Raw genomic sequence first — 15,159 nt, forward strand, 5'->3', positions numbered from 1 at the left:
TAAACGCCGACATGACCAACCAGCGGGTGCCAGAACGCAATGTCAAAGCACCCTTAACCTTCACTCGTCTTGGCACATATCTTCTTTTTTAAATTTTTTTTTATTTGTACAGTATTTACCGCCAAAAGTTGGCACTAGCTGGATAGTTTTCTTTATCGGAAAGACACAATTTGCAAGAAAATACCTGCAGACTCCTGGCTGCTGTTAGGATATGGCTAAAAGGGGTAGAAGTTGCCTACAAGGGAACCCAACATTAATTTTGATTTTTCTGCTTTTGAATTCAGTGCCACCCAACCAGAAGGTCCCCGAGAATATGCAGCCAAGGTATCTGGAAGATGAGGGTTTATACATTGGCGAGAGGCCAAAAGTGTCCCGAACTAACCAAAACCTCCTGGAAAATCGGATATTACAACAGGATGAGGTACTAAAATGATGATATTGGCTGGTATTTTATCGGTCTACATTGAAAGAGCAGTTTCGTGTTCTTATAAAAAATCTTAAAAATTTGGTACCAAAATAACTATGTTAATGCCTGCGTCTTATCTAAACTCGCGAGTAAATGCCAATTTTGCCTGTCTGACTCCAAGGCTACAATTTGAAGCCTGGATCATATTTAAAGGTAACTATAGCTGCTAGCAGCAGTAATGTGACTTCCCAGCACCTCCATCCATATAACTCTGGAAAAGAGATGGCAAACGTTTGTCTTACTCATCAGATAAAAAAAGAGGTTTGGGATGTGATTTTATTGAAAGATTATATCATTTTTAATTTAAAGATACAAAAAAAAAAGAATAAACAGGACAATATCAACACCCATATATCATAGAATAAATAAAGTCCAATAAAATGTCAAGATATAGTAAGAAAAATGAGGCAAGTGAACATTTAAAGGGATCAGTATTCCATAGTCTTTATACTTTCAGAGATGTTGATCTCATGTGAATATTAATATGATAGACAATATATAAATGATGTCATCCCTGAGAAATCATTCAGTGCGGTCCACTAGGTTTCTCCCTTTTGTGTAACTTCCTGGCCACTGCCTGTTGTCAAGTGTAATCTGTCTAGCAGCAGAGACACCAAGACAAATTACAGGAAGTGGGGGTCTGCTCCTTTTCTACTATCTGCCCAATTCACACAGGAATAAGAAAGCGGTACGCTTTTAGTTCAGTGCAGCCAACAACAGTCTCAGGAGAAATGCATGATGGAAGGAAAGAGAAAGGAAGTTCCAACATCTGTAGTGCTGGCAAAATGATAATCAAGAGAAATTTTAGTCATGTAAAGAAATTGATGGCAAGTGAGAGACGGGACAATGGGGTCAGTTCCTGGGCTGGTATGTGCATGAAAATCCATTTTATGTTGTGGGGTAGGATAAGGGCAACAAGACGCTGCTTTTACTTAGGTACAATGTATTGATTGTTTGTCTACTTTGGCAAGTTGTTATATAAAAATAATGTATGAATTACACTTGGTGTTAGAGTCTCACCTCTCTTATTTTTTTAAATTTTGCTATGTATTATTTTAGGGAAAGAATTGGTTTGGGGACGATGGAAACATTTTAGCTTTGCCTAATCCAATAAAAGCCTCTCCCACGAGACCTCCAATATTCTCTCTGCACGAAGGGATAGACCCGGCCTTGGAGACCATATTCGTAAAGGTACACATAGTGTATGAAATATGTAAGGAGATTGATTTATGACACGTGCAAGCATCCTGATCATATTATCTACTCCCTGCGGATGCATTTCTGCCGCTCCTCGTCCGGTGGAATTGATCTGCCCTTCTCTGTCTTGCATTGTCTGTGTCCCTGTGGAGCACGGTGTTCATACTGGTAATTAGAGCTCATTGTTTTTCTTCTGGTTATATTACAGAATGACTTTGCAATGACTTTTAGGATTTTGTCGATTTTAGATTGCCCTTTCTCCTTTCTATCTTCATCATAGACCCTATTGTAAACCAAGCGGTGTCCTTGTCATCTTTTTGAATGTCCCAAATAATAGGTGTTTGAGATTAGAGCTGTTTTCAGATTATGATAATTTGGGTTTTTATGATCACAACCTATCTTAATGTTAATGTCCCCAAATTTTAGACTTTTACCTTCTTTGATTATTTGGGCTTAACGTTGAAAATTACTCAAAATGTACTTTTATTGACTTCAACTATTCCTCTATAATTGGGGGCACACATTACATTGTATGTGTGTTTTTTTTTTTTTTTTCTTATATTTGAGGTATATATATGTGTGTGTGTGTGTGTGTGTATGTATGTATGCATGTGTGTGTGTATGTATGTATGCATGCATGTGTGTGTGTGTGTATGTATGTATGTATATATTGAGAAATTTCCTAAACATGTTTTAAGGCTGTTACCTGCCCAGCTTAAGCCGAAAGAGTGTCCAGGTTCGGGTAATAAGCATTGACATACATTTTTGTTTTCTAGAGTATTGAAAATATATTCAACTACACTTTTTTATTACAGAGGTTTAATGTACTGAACAAATTTGATTCTAAACAAATTAATTTTGCCACAAATTATCCTCCCAAAATTCAGATTCTAACAAATCCAAAATTACTCTGTCGCCTCATTGGGGGACACAGAAACATGGGTGTTATGCTGCTGTCCACTAGGAGGCGACACTATGCATAATCTGAAAAAGATTAACTATGGCTCCTCCTCTGCAGTATACACCCCTGGACGGCGTCAGTCTTCTCCAGTTTTTGCTTAGTGTCGCATAGGAGGCACACCTAAAGAATTTTTTTCTCTTTTTCACTCCGTTTTTTTTTTTTCTTTTCCGGATGACAGATGAAGAAAAGTGGGTCTCCTGTGAGACTCCCGGCATGGCTCCTTCCTCGGCCTCCTATTATGGGGTGCCCGGTTGAAGTTGAGAGCTGTTCCCCATGTCGCTAATTCCCCAGTCCCGCGGGTGCTGGTTCGAAGTAGAGACCCCCCTCCTTCCCCAATTCCTTTTGGTCTTGGGTTGAGGTTGAGGCGAGGAAGAAGCCCCCTGATGGTGACAGCAGCACCCTCCCTAATCCCCCTCTGGGGGAATTAGGTTGAGATGCCTCAGGTAGGGTCTGTACCACTGCAATCTGCAGCTCACAGTATCCAGGGACCCCAGCCCAGCTGCGGGCTCCTGTCGGGGCCGAGGGGGAGTGCAGGCAGGTATGGCCCATACAGACACAGGGCTCCCTGCGCCCCTGTCTCTGCGGCAGCACCAGCTCCATAGCGCCTCAGGAGGACCCATCACAGGGCCCCGCTTCCGATTGTGGCCCCACCTCTATCCTGTCTTTCAATCCGGGGGGTCCGGTTCAGCTCTGACCCTCTCCCGGACTTCCGCGCCGGCCTGGAGCTCTTTCTGGGCATCGGTAACTAATTTAGGCCGCGGCTTCGGCCTAGCTGAGGTCGCCGCCTCCTCTCCGCCCCCCCGGATGACAAATATGACACTCTACAGTGTCATAGAAGGGGCTGATCGAGACAGAAAGGGCGCGTTTTTACACATCTCTGTGCGCTTTTTCTCAGCTCTCCGCCCCCTTCTCCCTCCTCATCCTCTCGGCGGCCATTTCTGCTGCAGGCATCAGCAGCATCACGCCAGCCAGTCTCCGGGGGGCACAGGACTGTGGATCTTCGGCGCTGGACCTAGGGGCACGCTGGTGGGGTAAGATCACAGCTCAGGTTTTTTACTCTGCTGTGAATCCGGATTCCCTGTAAGGCTCTCCTATAGGTTTTTCCCCTGCATAGCCACCCCTGTAGGGCCCTCTCATAGCCAGCCCTTCCGCACTCTGTGCACTATGCTGGGCTCAAGGTCCAAGAGAACCAGGCAGGACTGCTTCTATTCATTCTGCACAGCCTGCAAAACCACTCTCCCCAGTGGCAGCACGTACCCGCACTGTCAGGACTGTATCCAGAATACTGGGTCAGAACCCCAATAGGCTCCTACCAATGCTTCAGCGGCTGCTACCACGCCGGAATGGGCTACCCAGATGTCGCAGTCTGTGATGCAGTCCATAGATAACCTAACCTCCACATTGCTCCAGGCCCTGCAGGGTCATGTCTCGGCTATGAGCGTTACCCAGCAAAGGGACAGCTCCACTCAGGGACAGGCCGTTTCTGGCTCTCCCAGACGTAAGCGCACCCACACGTCTCGTTCCTCTGCGTCATCCCATAGCACACGGTCATCCCCCTCTAGGGAGAGACATCATAGTTCCAGGTCACCTAGACCGTCCCCTACCAGAGACAGACAACGCAGATCTCCACAGTGATCCCTGACGACAGAAGGCCTTCGCCCCAGCTCGCCCACCAGGGAACGCCTCAACGATACGCAGGATTCGGAAGGCATCTGTGACTCCGACTCAGACAACGAAACGGAGAGGTCTCAGGTCCCTTGTCCCCCTAGCAATACAGCGCTAGTTGAGGACATAATCTCTTCCATCCATCGGGTGCCGGACACTTCTGATGCAGCCCCAGAACACAAGATTTTCTTTGAAGGTGTTCTGAAACCACCTAAGGTCTTCTCTAACCACCCGGAATTTCAGGCGATCCTTACTAAGCAGTTTTCGCAGCCTGAGAAGAAATTCACCAATCGCAAATATTTGGAGGCTAGGTACCCCTTCCCACAAAAGGACACCAAGGAGTGGACAGATCCGCCCGAAGTGGACCCCCCAGTCTCTAGGCTAGCAGCACAGACCCTCCTATCACTGCCAGATAGCTCAACCCTCAGGAACGCTGCAGACTGGCAGGTAGAACGCATGGCTCGTTCAATTTTCGAAGCGGCAGGGGCCTCCCTGGCTCCCGTGTTCGCTTCAGTTTGGGCAGCCAAGGCCATTCTGGCTTGGGTCAAAAAATTGCAAACTGGCCTCCAAGCTTCAAACCCTGAGCTGTCGGACCAAGCGGTTCAAATAGCAGTGGTAGCAGATTACATGCTTCATGCAGCCCTGGATTCCGCAAGAGGTGTCGCGGGGATAGCATCAAACACCATCACGATTCGGCGTATCCTCTGGCTGCGGGAATGGAAAGCGGATGCGGCCTCAAAAGTCCCTCACGCATCTCCCGTACCTCAGTGGACGGCTTTTCGGTGAAAAGTTGGACACAATGATATCCAATGCCACTGGGGGGGTAGGAGTACCTTTCTCCCTCAACTAAAACCTAAACGCACATTCAAACGGCGTAACCAAACACGATTCCGATCCTTTCGGAATTCTTCGGGCTGGTCCGCCTCGCGTCCAGCACAAAATCGTAACCACTCTCCACACAGGGACAACCCACGGGCGGCGCAGAGGCCAGACAGGAACTGGCAGTCGAAAACGGGCCAGGCGAAGCCCAAAGGAGGAAAACCTCAGAATTTCTCCTCATCATGACTCACGAACTCCGGAAGACACCCCACCCGTAGGCGGACGACTTCTACTCTTTCAGCAAGTCTGGCTGCCTATTACAGAAGACAGGTGGGTCAGGGAAATAGTGTCTTCCGGGTACAAGATAGAGTTCACTTCCAGTCCACCGAACTGGTTCTTCCTCTCTGTTCCACCAAAACCGCCAGAAAAGGCTCGTGCTTTCCACCAAGCGGTTTCCTATCTCCTTCAAGCAGGAGTCGTAGTACTGGTTCCCGCGGCCGAACGTTTCCAAGGGTTCTACTCCAATCTATTCGTAGTCCCCAAGAAAGGAGGCAGCGTCCGGCCCATACTAGACCTAAAACAACTCAACAAGTATGTACGAGTTCGTTATTTTCGCATGGAGTCCCTTCGGTCCATCATTGCGTCCATGGAGCAAGGACAATATCTCGCCTCCATAGACATACAGGAAGCATACCTGCATATACCGATTGCTCCCGCCCATCAGAGATTTCTCAGGTTCGCAATCGACCAGGACCACTACCAGTTCGTGGCTCTCCCGTTCGGACTCTCCACGTCTCCCAGAACATTTACCAAGGTCATGGCTGCCACCATGAACGTTCTACATTCCAGAGGCATAGTAGTCGTTCCATACCTGGACGACCTTCTCATCAAGGCTTCCACCTTCAAGGACTGCGAGGTCAGCGTCTCAATCACAATCGACACTGAGTCGCCTGGGCTGGTTAGTCAACTTACAAAAGTCATCGACTACCCCGAGTCAGTCTCTGACCTTCCTGGGGATGCTATTCGACACCTCCAGGGGTCTGGTGCTCCTTCCCAGAGACAAGGCACTGGCTCTCCATCTAGGAGTTCGCATGCTCCTCCGCAATCCCCCCCGATCTCTCCGGTTTGCCATGAGAGTCCTCGGCAGGATGGCAGCAGCAATGGAGGCGGTACCATTTGCCAGTTTCACCTCAGGCCTCTTCAACTAGCCATCCTCAGGTCCTGGGACAGGAATCCTTTCTCCCTCGACAGGGAATTCTGGCTAACATCGGCAACCAGGAGGTCCCTGCACTGGTGGCTCAAGCCAACCTCACTGGTAACGGGAAAATCCTTTCTCTCAGGTCAATGGAAGGTCCTGATCACCGACGCGAGCCTGACAGGTTGGGGTGCACCTACATCACAGGGCACAGGGCGAGTGGTCACCAGTGGAAGCGAACATGCCCATCAACGTCTTGGAAATTTGGGCCATCTTCCTGGCATTGAGAGCCTTTCGTCACTTACTGGCAGCCTCTCATATCAGAGTACAGTCGGACAATGCCACTGCAGTGGCATATGTGAACCACCAAGGCGTGACCCGCAGTATCCAGGCGATGAGAAAAGTGGCACTTATCCTCCATTGGGCGGAAGACACGAGGTCGGTAATCTCTGCGGTCCACATTCCGGGTGTGTACAACTGGGAAGCCGACTTCCTAAGCAGACAAGGAATGGACTCGGGAGAGTGGTCTCTCCATCCCAAAATCATTCGACAGATCTGCCATCGCTGGGGGACCCCGAACATGGACCTAATGGCATCCCATCTCAATGCCAAGGTCTCCAACTTCATGGCCAGGTCACGCGATCCGCGGTCGCTCGCAGCAGATGCCCTGGTTCAGGACTGGACCCAGTTCCAGCTTCTGTACATCTTTCCACCTCTCCCCCTGATATCCAGAGTCGTGAGGAAGATCAAACGCGAGGGAGTTCCAACCATCCTGATCGCGCCAGACTGGCCCAGACGTACATGGTACGCCGACGTCGTACAACTTACAGCAGACGTCCCCTGGCATCTCCCCGACCGTCCCAATCTTCTGTCACAAGGCCCGTTCTACCACCAGAACTCAGGGGCTCTCAATTTGACGGCGTGGCCCTTGAGACCTGGGTTCTAACCCAGGCAGGACTCTCAACGGACGTCATTAGAACCATGATCAGGGCACGGAAGCCAGCCTCCGCCAAGATTTATTACCGTACCTGGAGAGCTTTCTTCACCTGGTGCGAATCTCGCGGCCAGATTCCACTCCCTTATTCCCTCCCAAAAGTCCTTGGCTTTCTCCAATCGGGCCTGGACACCAGGCTATCCCTGGGCTCGCTTAAGAGCCAGGCGTCAGCGCTCTCAGTGCTTTTTCAGAGGCGCATCGCTAACAAGCCGCAAGTAAGGACCTTTCTCCAGGGGGTTTCCCGATTGGTTCCCCCTACAGACGTTCACTGGAAGCGTGGGTCCTCACCCTGGTCCTGACAGCATTGCAGGCACCACCTTTCGAACCCCTTAAGGAAGTCCCACTCCACATTCTATCACAGAAGGTGTTTTTTCTGGTGGCAATCACCTCGCTTCGCAGGGTGTCTGAATTGTCAGCACTCTCCTGCAGAAGGCCCTTCCTAGCCTTTCACCAGGACAAGGTGGTTCTCGTACAGTCCCATCCTTCCTTCCGAAGGTTGTGTGTAAGGCGGCCACTTGGACTAGCTTACACACATTTACAAAACACTACAGAGTTCATACCCAGTCCTCAGCGGATGCGAGCCTGGGTAGATGGGTTCTGCAGGCGGCAGTGCCCCAAGTTTAGGGACCTGTCTGCACAATATTCGTCCATTGCTTCCCACCCAGGGACTGCTTTAGGACGTCCCATGGTTCGGTGTCCCCCAATGAGGCGACAGAGTAAAGGAGATTTTTGTGTACTCACCGTAAAATCTTTCTCTTAGCCTCTAATTGGGGACACAGCTCCCACCCTGTTGCCCTTACAGGCCGTTGTTACGGTTGAGTTCTCATATTGTTCATTGAGCTCGTACATGGTAGCCTTATTACAGGCATAGTTATGTTATTTCTGTTAACTTCCTCCTAATGCTTTTGCACAAAATTGGAGAAGGCTGACGCCGTCCAGGGGTGTATACTGCAGAGGAGGAGCCATAGTTAATCTTTTTCAGATTATGCATAGTGTCGCCTCCTAGTGGACAGCAGCATAACACCCATGGTTCTGTGTCCCCCAATTAGAGGCTAAGAGAAAGAGATTTTACGGTGAGTACACAAAAATCTCCTTTTTTTTTTAGATTCGATTTGCATGAATCTAGCAAACTGGTGACTAGCAAGGTGCCATTTTGTTGTATTTTCAGGGCTAGTAAGGGGCAAAAAAACAATAAACTAATAATATACTTCCCTCTCTTCGGCCCTCCTCTTACTTTTCCTGCTGCACTGACCGGTCCTCCAATTCCTGTTTGGCCTTCTTCTCGTTCCTGGTTTACTGGCAGGTGCCACCACTGACTAGACCCCACATTTGGGTCCAACAAACATCATTGACGTGAATGCTGTGCCTTGCATCCCACGTAAGGCGCGATGCTCATCATTAAGGTGATTGATGTATGTTGAACCGAATCGGGCCTTGTCAACATCAGTGCAGGAAAAGAAAAGACCCGAAAGTAGAAGGCAGCCGAAGAGGACCTGATCAGAGGAATGGGCAGCTATGGGACAGATATGGGGAGGTCTGAGGAGTATACTGGTTTATTGATCTTTTTTTAACCCCTTCCCAGTAGATTCTCTGTACACCAAATATATTAATTTTCAATGGAATCCTTCCAACCATCTTCTCTGAATGGAGTGAGTCAGCCTGAATTGAATGTCAGGAGATTCATTAAACTGACTGGAGTCAACGGATGTCTTTTGCACCTGTATGTCTCACATATGGAAGCATCGAAGCCATAAATTTACGCTAATTTACAGAATGTTATAAAGGTCATGCAGGTAGACCATCTGTTGTCAGATATATGTTGCCTCCCAGCAGCAAAAATAGAATTGCGTACATGAAGACTAAGAAGTCTCGAAATCCCACTGTGCTCTACTAGAAGACGTGTAGTATCCTTCTGCATGTTGGACCTTAAATCCTTCTCATACTGTGCTTTATTCAAAGGCAGTCCCATCGAAAAAATCACGTCAGTACATGGTGGAGTCTGGAGGACTTCAAGGAGAGTTTCAGTTGGACATTGATATTTCTGGGATTGTTTTTACCCATCACCCACTTTTTAGTAGAGAACATGTCCTGGCGTCCAGGTTATCCCAGCTTTATGATCAGTATCTGGGAAGGAAGCAGAAGAACCTTTCCAGCCTTTTGTCAGACAAGGTATGTGGTTAAGTGTCATCTGAAGTGGTCGCTGCTTTACCAAAGCCTGTAAGTTTTATTGAAATATTGAATTTTATTGTTCAAAGGCTCAAATGTGCATTCATGTATTAGACATAATGGTTGGATGTCTTGAGGCCTTTGTAATATAATCACATATTTCTGAATGGTTGTTTTATTTCTAACTTTTTTTCTCAATTGTTGTGATAAAGTTACATGCACTGAGGAATGCAGTACAGAACATTTCCACTGGAGGCGCTGCCCATATTTCCAGCACTGTGGCTGAACAAAGTATCTCTGAATATAAAGTGGAAATCAGGTGAGCTGGCTAACATGAAAGTCCAACATTATCTATAAGGGGCTAGCCACTTTTTCTCAAGTGTTTAATACGTAAGTATTCCAGGTTCTCCTCCTGTACTTGTTAGTGTCGCCTTCCTGCACAGCTCTCCTGTTCTCAGCATGGCTGCTGCTGAGGTGCCATTGAGCAGAACTGTCCATCAGCCACCTCTAATGGGAAAACACTTCATATGGAAAGACTGTTTTTCAATATTTAACTGTTCGGTCTGTGAGGAAGGAGGGTAGCCTGTAAAATTTATATTAGATGTGCTGTAAGGTATTGTCGCCAAAATATCTGTTAAATTAAAAATAAAGTGGCCAGCCCATTTAAATTGGTTTGAGTCACTAACAATTTTTATTCTATATGGTGAAAAATATATCGCATGCGAATTGAGTTGGTCATACGCTTTAGATGTATAGCGACACAACCCACCAATTTTCAGCAAGACCGGCCTAACATCTAATGAGCTAACCAGTGGCATACCTCCAATGGCGAAAGCTGGGAGGTGTTAAATTGCCCTGCCCCTTGCTTGGCATCTGCAACTTTTCCCGAATTCACCGTGTATGTACGGCTGATGCCAGGAGGTTCTGTATAGAGCGGACTCACTTCTTGAGCCTGCACCATACCCAACAGGTGTTGTATACAGCAGACAACTACTACTATTGGAGGTAGGCCTGATCAAAGCAGTTCACGTTTTTTGATGGTGAACATTTAATTTAAGTGGATAGTTGGGGAGAGGGCCTTCTGTTTTCCCCACTGGGTCTCCGTGACATAATGGCATGAGAACAATTAGTTGTTTAATGGCAGCTGCAGGCCTTTGCTATGGGTGCCCAGGATTTCTATATACCTCCTTATCTCTGACTGTCCCCATGATGCAGGTGTGGAAGGAGATAAAAATCGGGCACTTTCATCTCCACTCCTAAAGGGGGTTTTACACTAAGCGATATCGCTAGCAATATCGCTAAAACGTCACTGGTTTTGTGACGTTATAGCGATATTGCTAGCGATATCGCTATGTGTGATACTTGCCAACGACCGGCTCCCCCGCTGTCCATCGCTGATCGCGCGAGATTGGGCGGCTCCATTTCTTTATCGCCTTATTGGGGGACACAGATTACCATGGGTGTATGCTGCTGCTGCTAGGAGCCTGACACTATGCAAAACAAGAAAATTAGCTCCTCCCCGGCAGTATACACCCACCGACAGGCACCAAGCACCTCAGTTTGTGCTTAGTGTCTGTAGGAGGCGGACCGGGATCTCCCCAGATCCGCAGTTAACTTTTTTCGCTTAGGTTTTCTAGTAGAACGTTTTTAATTCTTTGTCTTTTGTCTTTCAGATTCAAGTCGGGAAACAGGGTGTAAGTTTCACCCTGCTTTCCCATATCAGGCGGCTGAGCGAGCAGTGTGGCGTACCCCACATCGCAACTCTCAGTACGCTGGCAGGACTTTTTCCCTATCACCTTCTGGTGCTATGGGATGTGGACAGGTGGCTGGTCCTTGCCAAATCCCCCTCCTCACCCCTCTCTCGGGACAGGGCTGAGAGGAAGACGGCGATCGCAAGTAGTGCATCCTCCTCATCCAACAAGAGGTTAACGCCGTCTTCTGCAGGATGCGGGTACAGAGGACATTTCCCAGCGGCTTGCCTTATGCTCGTGGGCCCCTGTGATCATCCTCTTCAGGGACGTCAGGTAAGTGCCTGTACGATCCCTCCAGCCCCGCAGTGTTACCAGAGAATCCCATCGGCAGTAACAGCTACAGGCTTCCCTGTTTGAATCTCCCACCTCTCTCCCCTGCCTGCCGCGCACCGCTCTCATCAGCCGCGCGCCTTCCTATCTATATTCAGGGGGGCACAGAACAATTCACAGCCTGGGCAGGGATTTCAAGGGAATCTGCGGGCATTGTACCGTAATATCGGCGTTTTTTATTGTCCCGAGTAGTTATCAGGCACCGGGCTGCGGCGGCATCAGTTTCACTTTCACTTTCGTTTCAGCTGTTTTCAGAGCGTTTTCTCCTCCTTCTGAGCGCGCTTTCCTGTGCGCCTTTCCTATCCTATCACAGGGCTCCTTTCTCTTTTGCCTAGCCAGCCCCCTTCTCCCAGCGCCCTCCTTGCTGCCCTTATCCAATCGCGGCTCAGCTACTAAGCTCCGCCCGCCGCTTCCTTTATACAGTAGTTCCTGGTCGTCTTTTCTCTTCCTGTGTTGCGTGGGGGACACGTCGGCTTTCTCTGCTCGCCTGAATCTCGGTAGGCTCTGCGGCTCAAATTAGCTCCTCTCCGCATTTTTTCCCCCTAACTCGTCTGGCCATTCAGCACAGGTTACTTAGGCCCAACCCTTCAAGGGGTCTCAGCTTCAGGCCCACAGCTACCCACTACGCTTGTGCGTGCTGTAATAAGAAGTGGGCTTCATGTCAGTCATCCCCCTTCTGTCCGTCCTGCAGACCTTCCATTATGTCTGCCTCTCAGGAGCACACCGAGTCCCGGGATGAGGATACTCCACCTCCCCCAGAGTGGACCGTGGTAATGTCTGTCGGTCGCTGACTTGACTCAAGTTTCTCAGTCTCTGGTCCAGGTCTTAGAACGATTGCCTCAGCTAGCTACAGCCACCTGCGCACCGACCGCCTCTCAAGGTGAGTCGTCCGCACCTGACCGCGACCTTCAGAGAGAAAGATCGGGCAGGAGTTCTAGGCGATGTCTCCCAATCGGGGTCTAGTTCAGACGCCGACAACGCATCTAAAACACGGGACGTGGTCGATAGTCTCATTCGGTTATCTTCCAAACCCTTAAAATTAAGCAAGACAAAGCTCCCCCTCAGGAAGGCTCTGTGCTCTTTAAACGAGCAAGGCCCCCATCTCGAACTTTTCCCAATCACAAAGAGTTCGAGACTACCTTGTCCAAACACTGGGAGCGCCCTGAGCTACGTTACTCAGGCCGCAGGTATTTAGACGTCCTGTATCCCTTTGGTGCGGACCTGCTCACAAAGTGGACCAAGACTCCCGAGGTGGATCCCCCAGTGTCACGGATAGCCTCAAAAACGGTTCTATCCCTTCCAGATGGGGCATCGCTTAAAGATCCTACTGACAGGCAGATTGAATCTCTGGCTAAGTCAATCTTTGAGGCATCCGGCGCCTCCCTCTGTCCTATTTTCGCATCCGCCTGGGTGGTGAAAGTCATTTCCGCTTGGCTAAAATTCTTCGCAAGGGCATCTTAGCGACAGCTTCTCAAGACAAGTTAGCAGATCTGGCAGATCAGATTAACCATGCGGGTAAATACCTTTTGGCCGCCTCCTTGGACGCAGCCGGGTGCGTAGCTATGGCTTACAGCAACGTAGTCGCTATACGCCGAGTCCTTTGGCTAAAGTCGTGGAATGAGGATACTACTTCAATAAAGTCGCTTACTAATCTGCCATTCCATGGCTCTAGGCTCTTTGGAGCCAAGCTGGATCAGATAATCTCCGATGCCACTGCCGGTAAAAGCACTTCTCTCCCCCAGTCTCGACCAAAACGCTTTTTTAACAGAAAGGGTTTCCGGCCGTTCAGGTTTTTTCGTCCCTTCTCTTCCACGGAAAGATCTGCTCCGCAAGATCGCTCTTCCACCACTAGGGAGCAGGAAGAGAGAAAAAAAAAAACCTTCTTGCAAGCCCGCTCTCCGCTGGAGATCTAGAGGTCTTCAGGCGCCAGTTCCGGCAGGTTTTCCTCCAAGTGACGGGTCACCCCCACCTGGAAGTTCTTCCAGGGTGGGAGGCAGACTTTCCCTTTTCGTCGATGCTTGGCTGTCCGCTGTCGACTACTCTTGGGTCAGAAAAATCGTTGCATCCGGTTACAAGATCAAATTTGCTTCCCCCCCAAACAGACCGTTTTTACTGTCTCGACCCCCGAGACAGCGGTCCCTGATTCCAGGGTTTCTTCAGGCCATTTCCTCCCTTCTTTCCGCCGGAGTGATTGTTCCCGTCCCCCCAAACGAACGGGTTTCAGGGTTCTACTCAAATCTCTTCGTAGTCCCGAAGAAAGAAGACTCCCTTCGCCCAATCCTGGACCTCAAATTGCTCAATCGCCACGTGAAGATTCTTCATTTCAAAATGGAGTCCCTTCGGTCGGTGAGAGCCTCAATGGAACCCGGAGAATTCCTCTGCTCGGTGGACATATGGGATGCCTATCTGCACATACCTGTTTGTTTGCAATATCAGAAATATCTTCGGTTTGCGATTCAGGAAAATCACTACCAGTTCACGGCTCTCCCCTTCGGCCTAGCCTCCGCTCCCCGTGTTTTCACGAAGGTGATGGCGACAGTCATGGCCATCCTTCGCCCCAGGGGGATCCTCATCATCCCTTATCTGGATGATCTCTTGATCAAGGGCTCGTCCCGCCAAGACTACCTTCAGAGTCTTCAGATAACCCTGGACACTCTCTGCCGTCTCGGATGGCTAGTCAACAAGGAGAAGTCCATTCTGATCCCCACGCAGCGTCTGACTTTTCTGGGCATGGAATTCGACACTAACCTGGGCCGGGTGTTTCTCCCGAGGGAAAAATTTACGGCTCTTTCCAAGGGAATCAAAATCCTCAAACGGCCAGCGCCCATCCCCCTTCGGTCCTGCATGAAGGTTCTGGGGAAGATGGTAGCTTCCATGGAAGCAGTGCCCTTTGCACACTTTCATCTTCATCCCCTCCAGCTATGCCTTCTTTCAGCCTGGGACAAGTCCACGCTGTCCTTGGACCGTCCCATTCTCCTCCCTCTCAGAGTGAGGCAATCCCTGACTTGGTGGGCAATGCCAGCGTCAGTTCTACAAGGGAGGTCTTTCCTTCCGCTTCAGTGGCAAGTCATCACCTCCGATGCCAGCCTTCTAGGCTGGGGAGCGGTGTTCCATCAGAAAGCGGCCCAAGGCCGCTTGAATCCACAGGAGTCTTTTCTGCCTATCAATCTTCTGGAGATCAAAGCAATCTTCCTGGCCCTTCTTCGCTGGCAGCCTCTCCTCGTCGGCAAGCCAGTCCGCATTCAGTCGGACAACGCCACGGCTGCGGCGTACATAAACCACCAGGGGGTCACTCGCAGAAAGCAAGTAATGTCAGAAGTGGCCAAGATACTGCGCTGGGCGGAATGTTACGTTCCGGCAATCTCAGCCGTTCACATTCCAGGGGTGGAAAATTGGGCAGCCGACTTTGAGTCGTCAAGGTCTAGCGTCAGGCGAATGGGCTCTTCATCCCACAGTCTTCGATCAGATATGTCAGCGCTGGGGCTCACCGGATATCGATCTCATGGCATCTCGGATGAACCACAAAGTTCTGCGCTTCGTAGCCAGGTCCAGGGACCCTCTAACCGTCACTTGCGACGCCCTAGTAATTCCGTGGTCCCAGTTCCGACTTCCTTA

The 15,159-nt window shown here is 49.4% G+C and overlaps 1 protein-coding gene across 2 annotated transcripts in view; it reads left to right on the top strand.

Annotated features, from left to right (window-relative positions):
• CC2D2A (coiled-coil and C2 domain containing 2A) overlaps window positions 1–15,159 on the top strand; it is a 177,837-nt gene that overhangs the window by 45,635 nt on the left and 117,043 nt on the right. For both annotated transcript variants that reach the window (XM_073574599.1, XM_073574600.1), the window contains exons 9-12: window positions 285–421; window positions 1,526–1,657; window positions 9,257–9,466; window positions 9,676–9,782. In XM_073574599.1, the coding sequence (XP_073430700.1) occupies window positions 285–421; window positions 1,526–1,657; window positions 9,257–9,466; window positions 9,676–9,782 (586 nt within the window). The remainder of the gene's footprint in view (window positions 1–284; window positions 422–1,525; window positions 1,658–9,256; window positions 9,467–9,675; window positions 9,783–15,159) is intronic.

The sequence above is a fragment of the Dendrobates tinctorius genome, unplaced genomic scaffold (genome assembly GCF_039654945.1).
Source record: "Dendrobates tinctorius isolate UK_male_01 unplaced genomic scaffold, ASM3965494v1 ptg000039l, whole genome shotgun sequence".
NCBI lineage: Eukaryota > Metazoa > Chordata > Amphibia > Anura > Dendrobatidae > Dendrobates > Dendrobates tinctorius.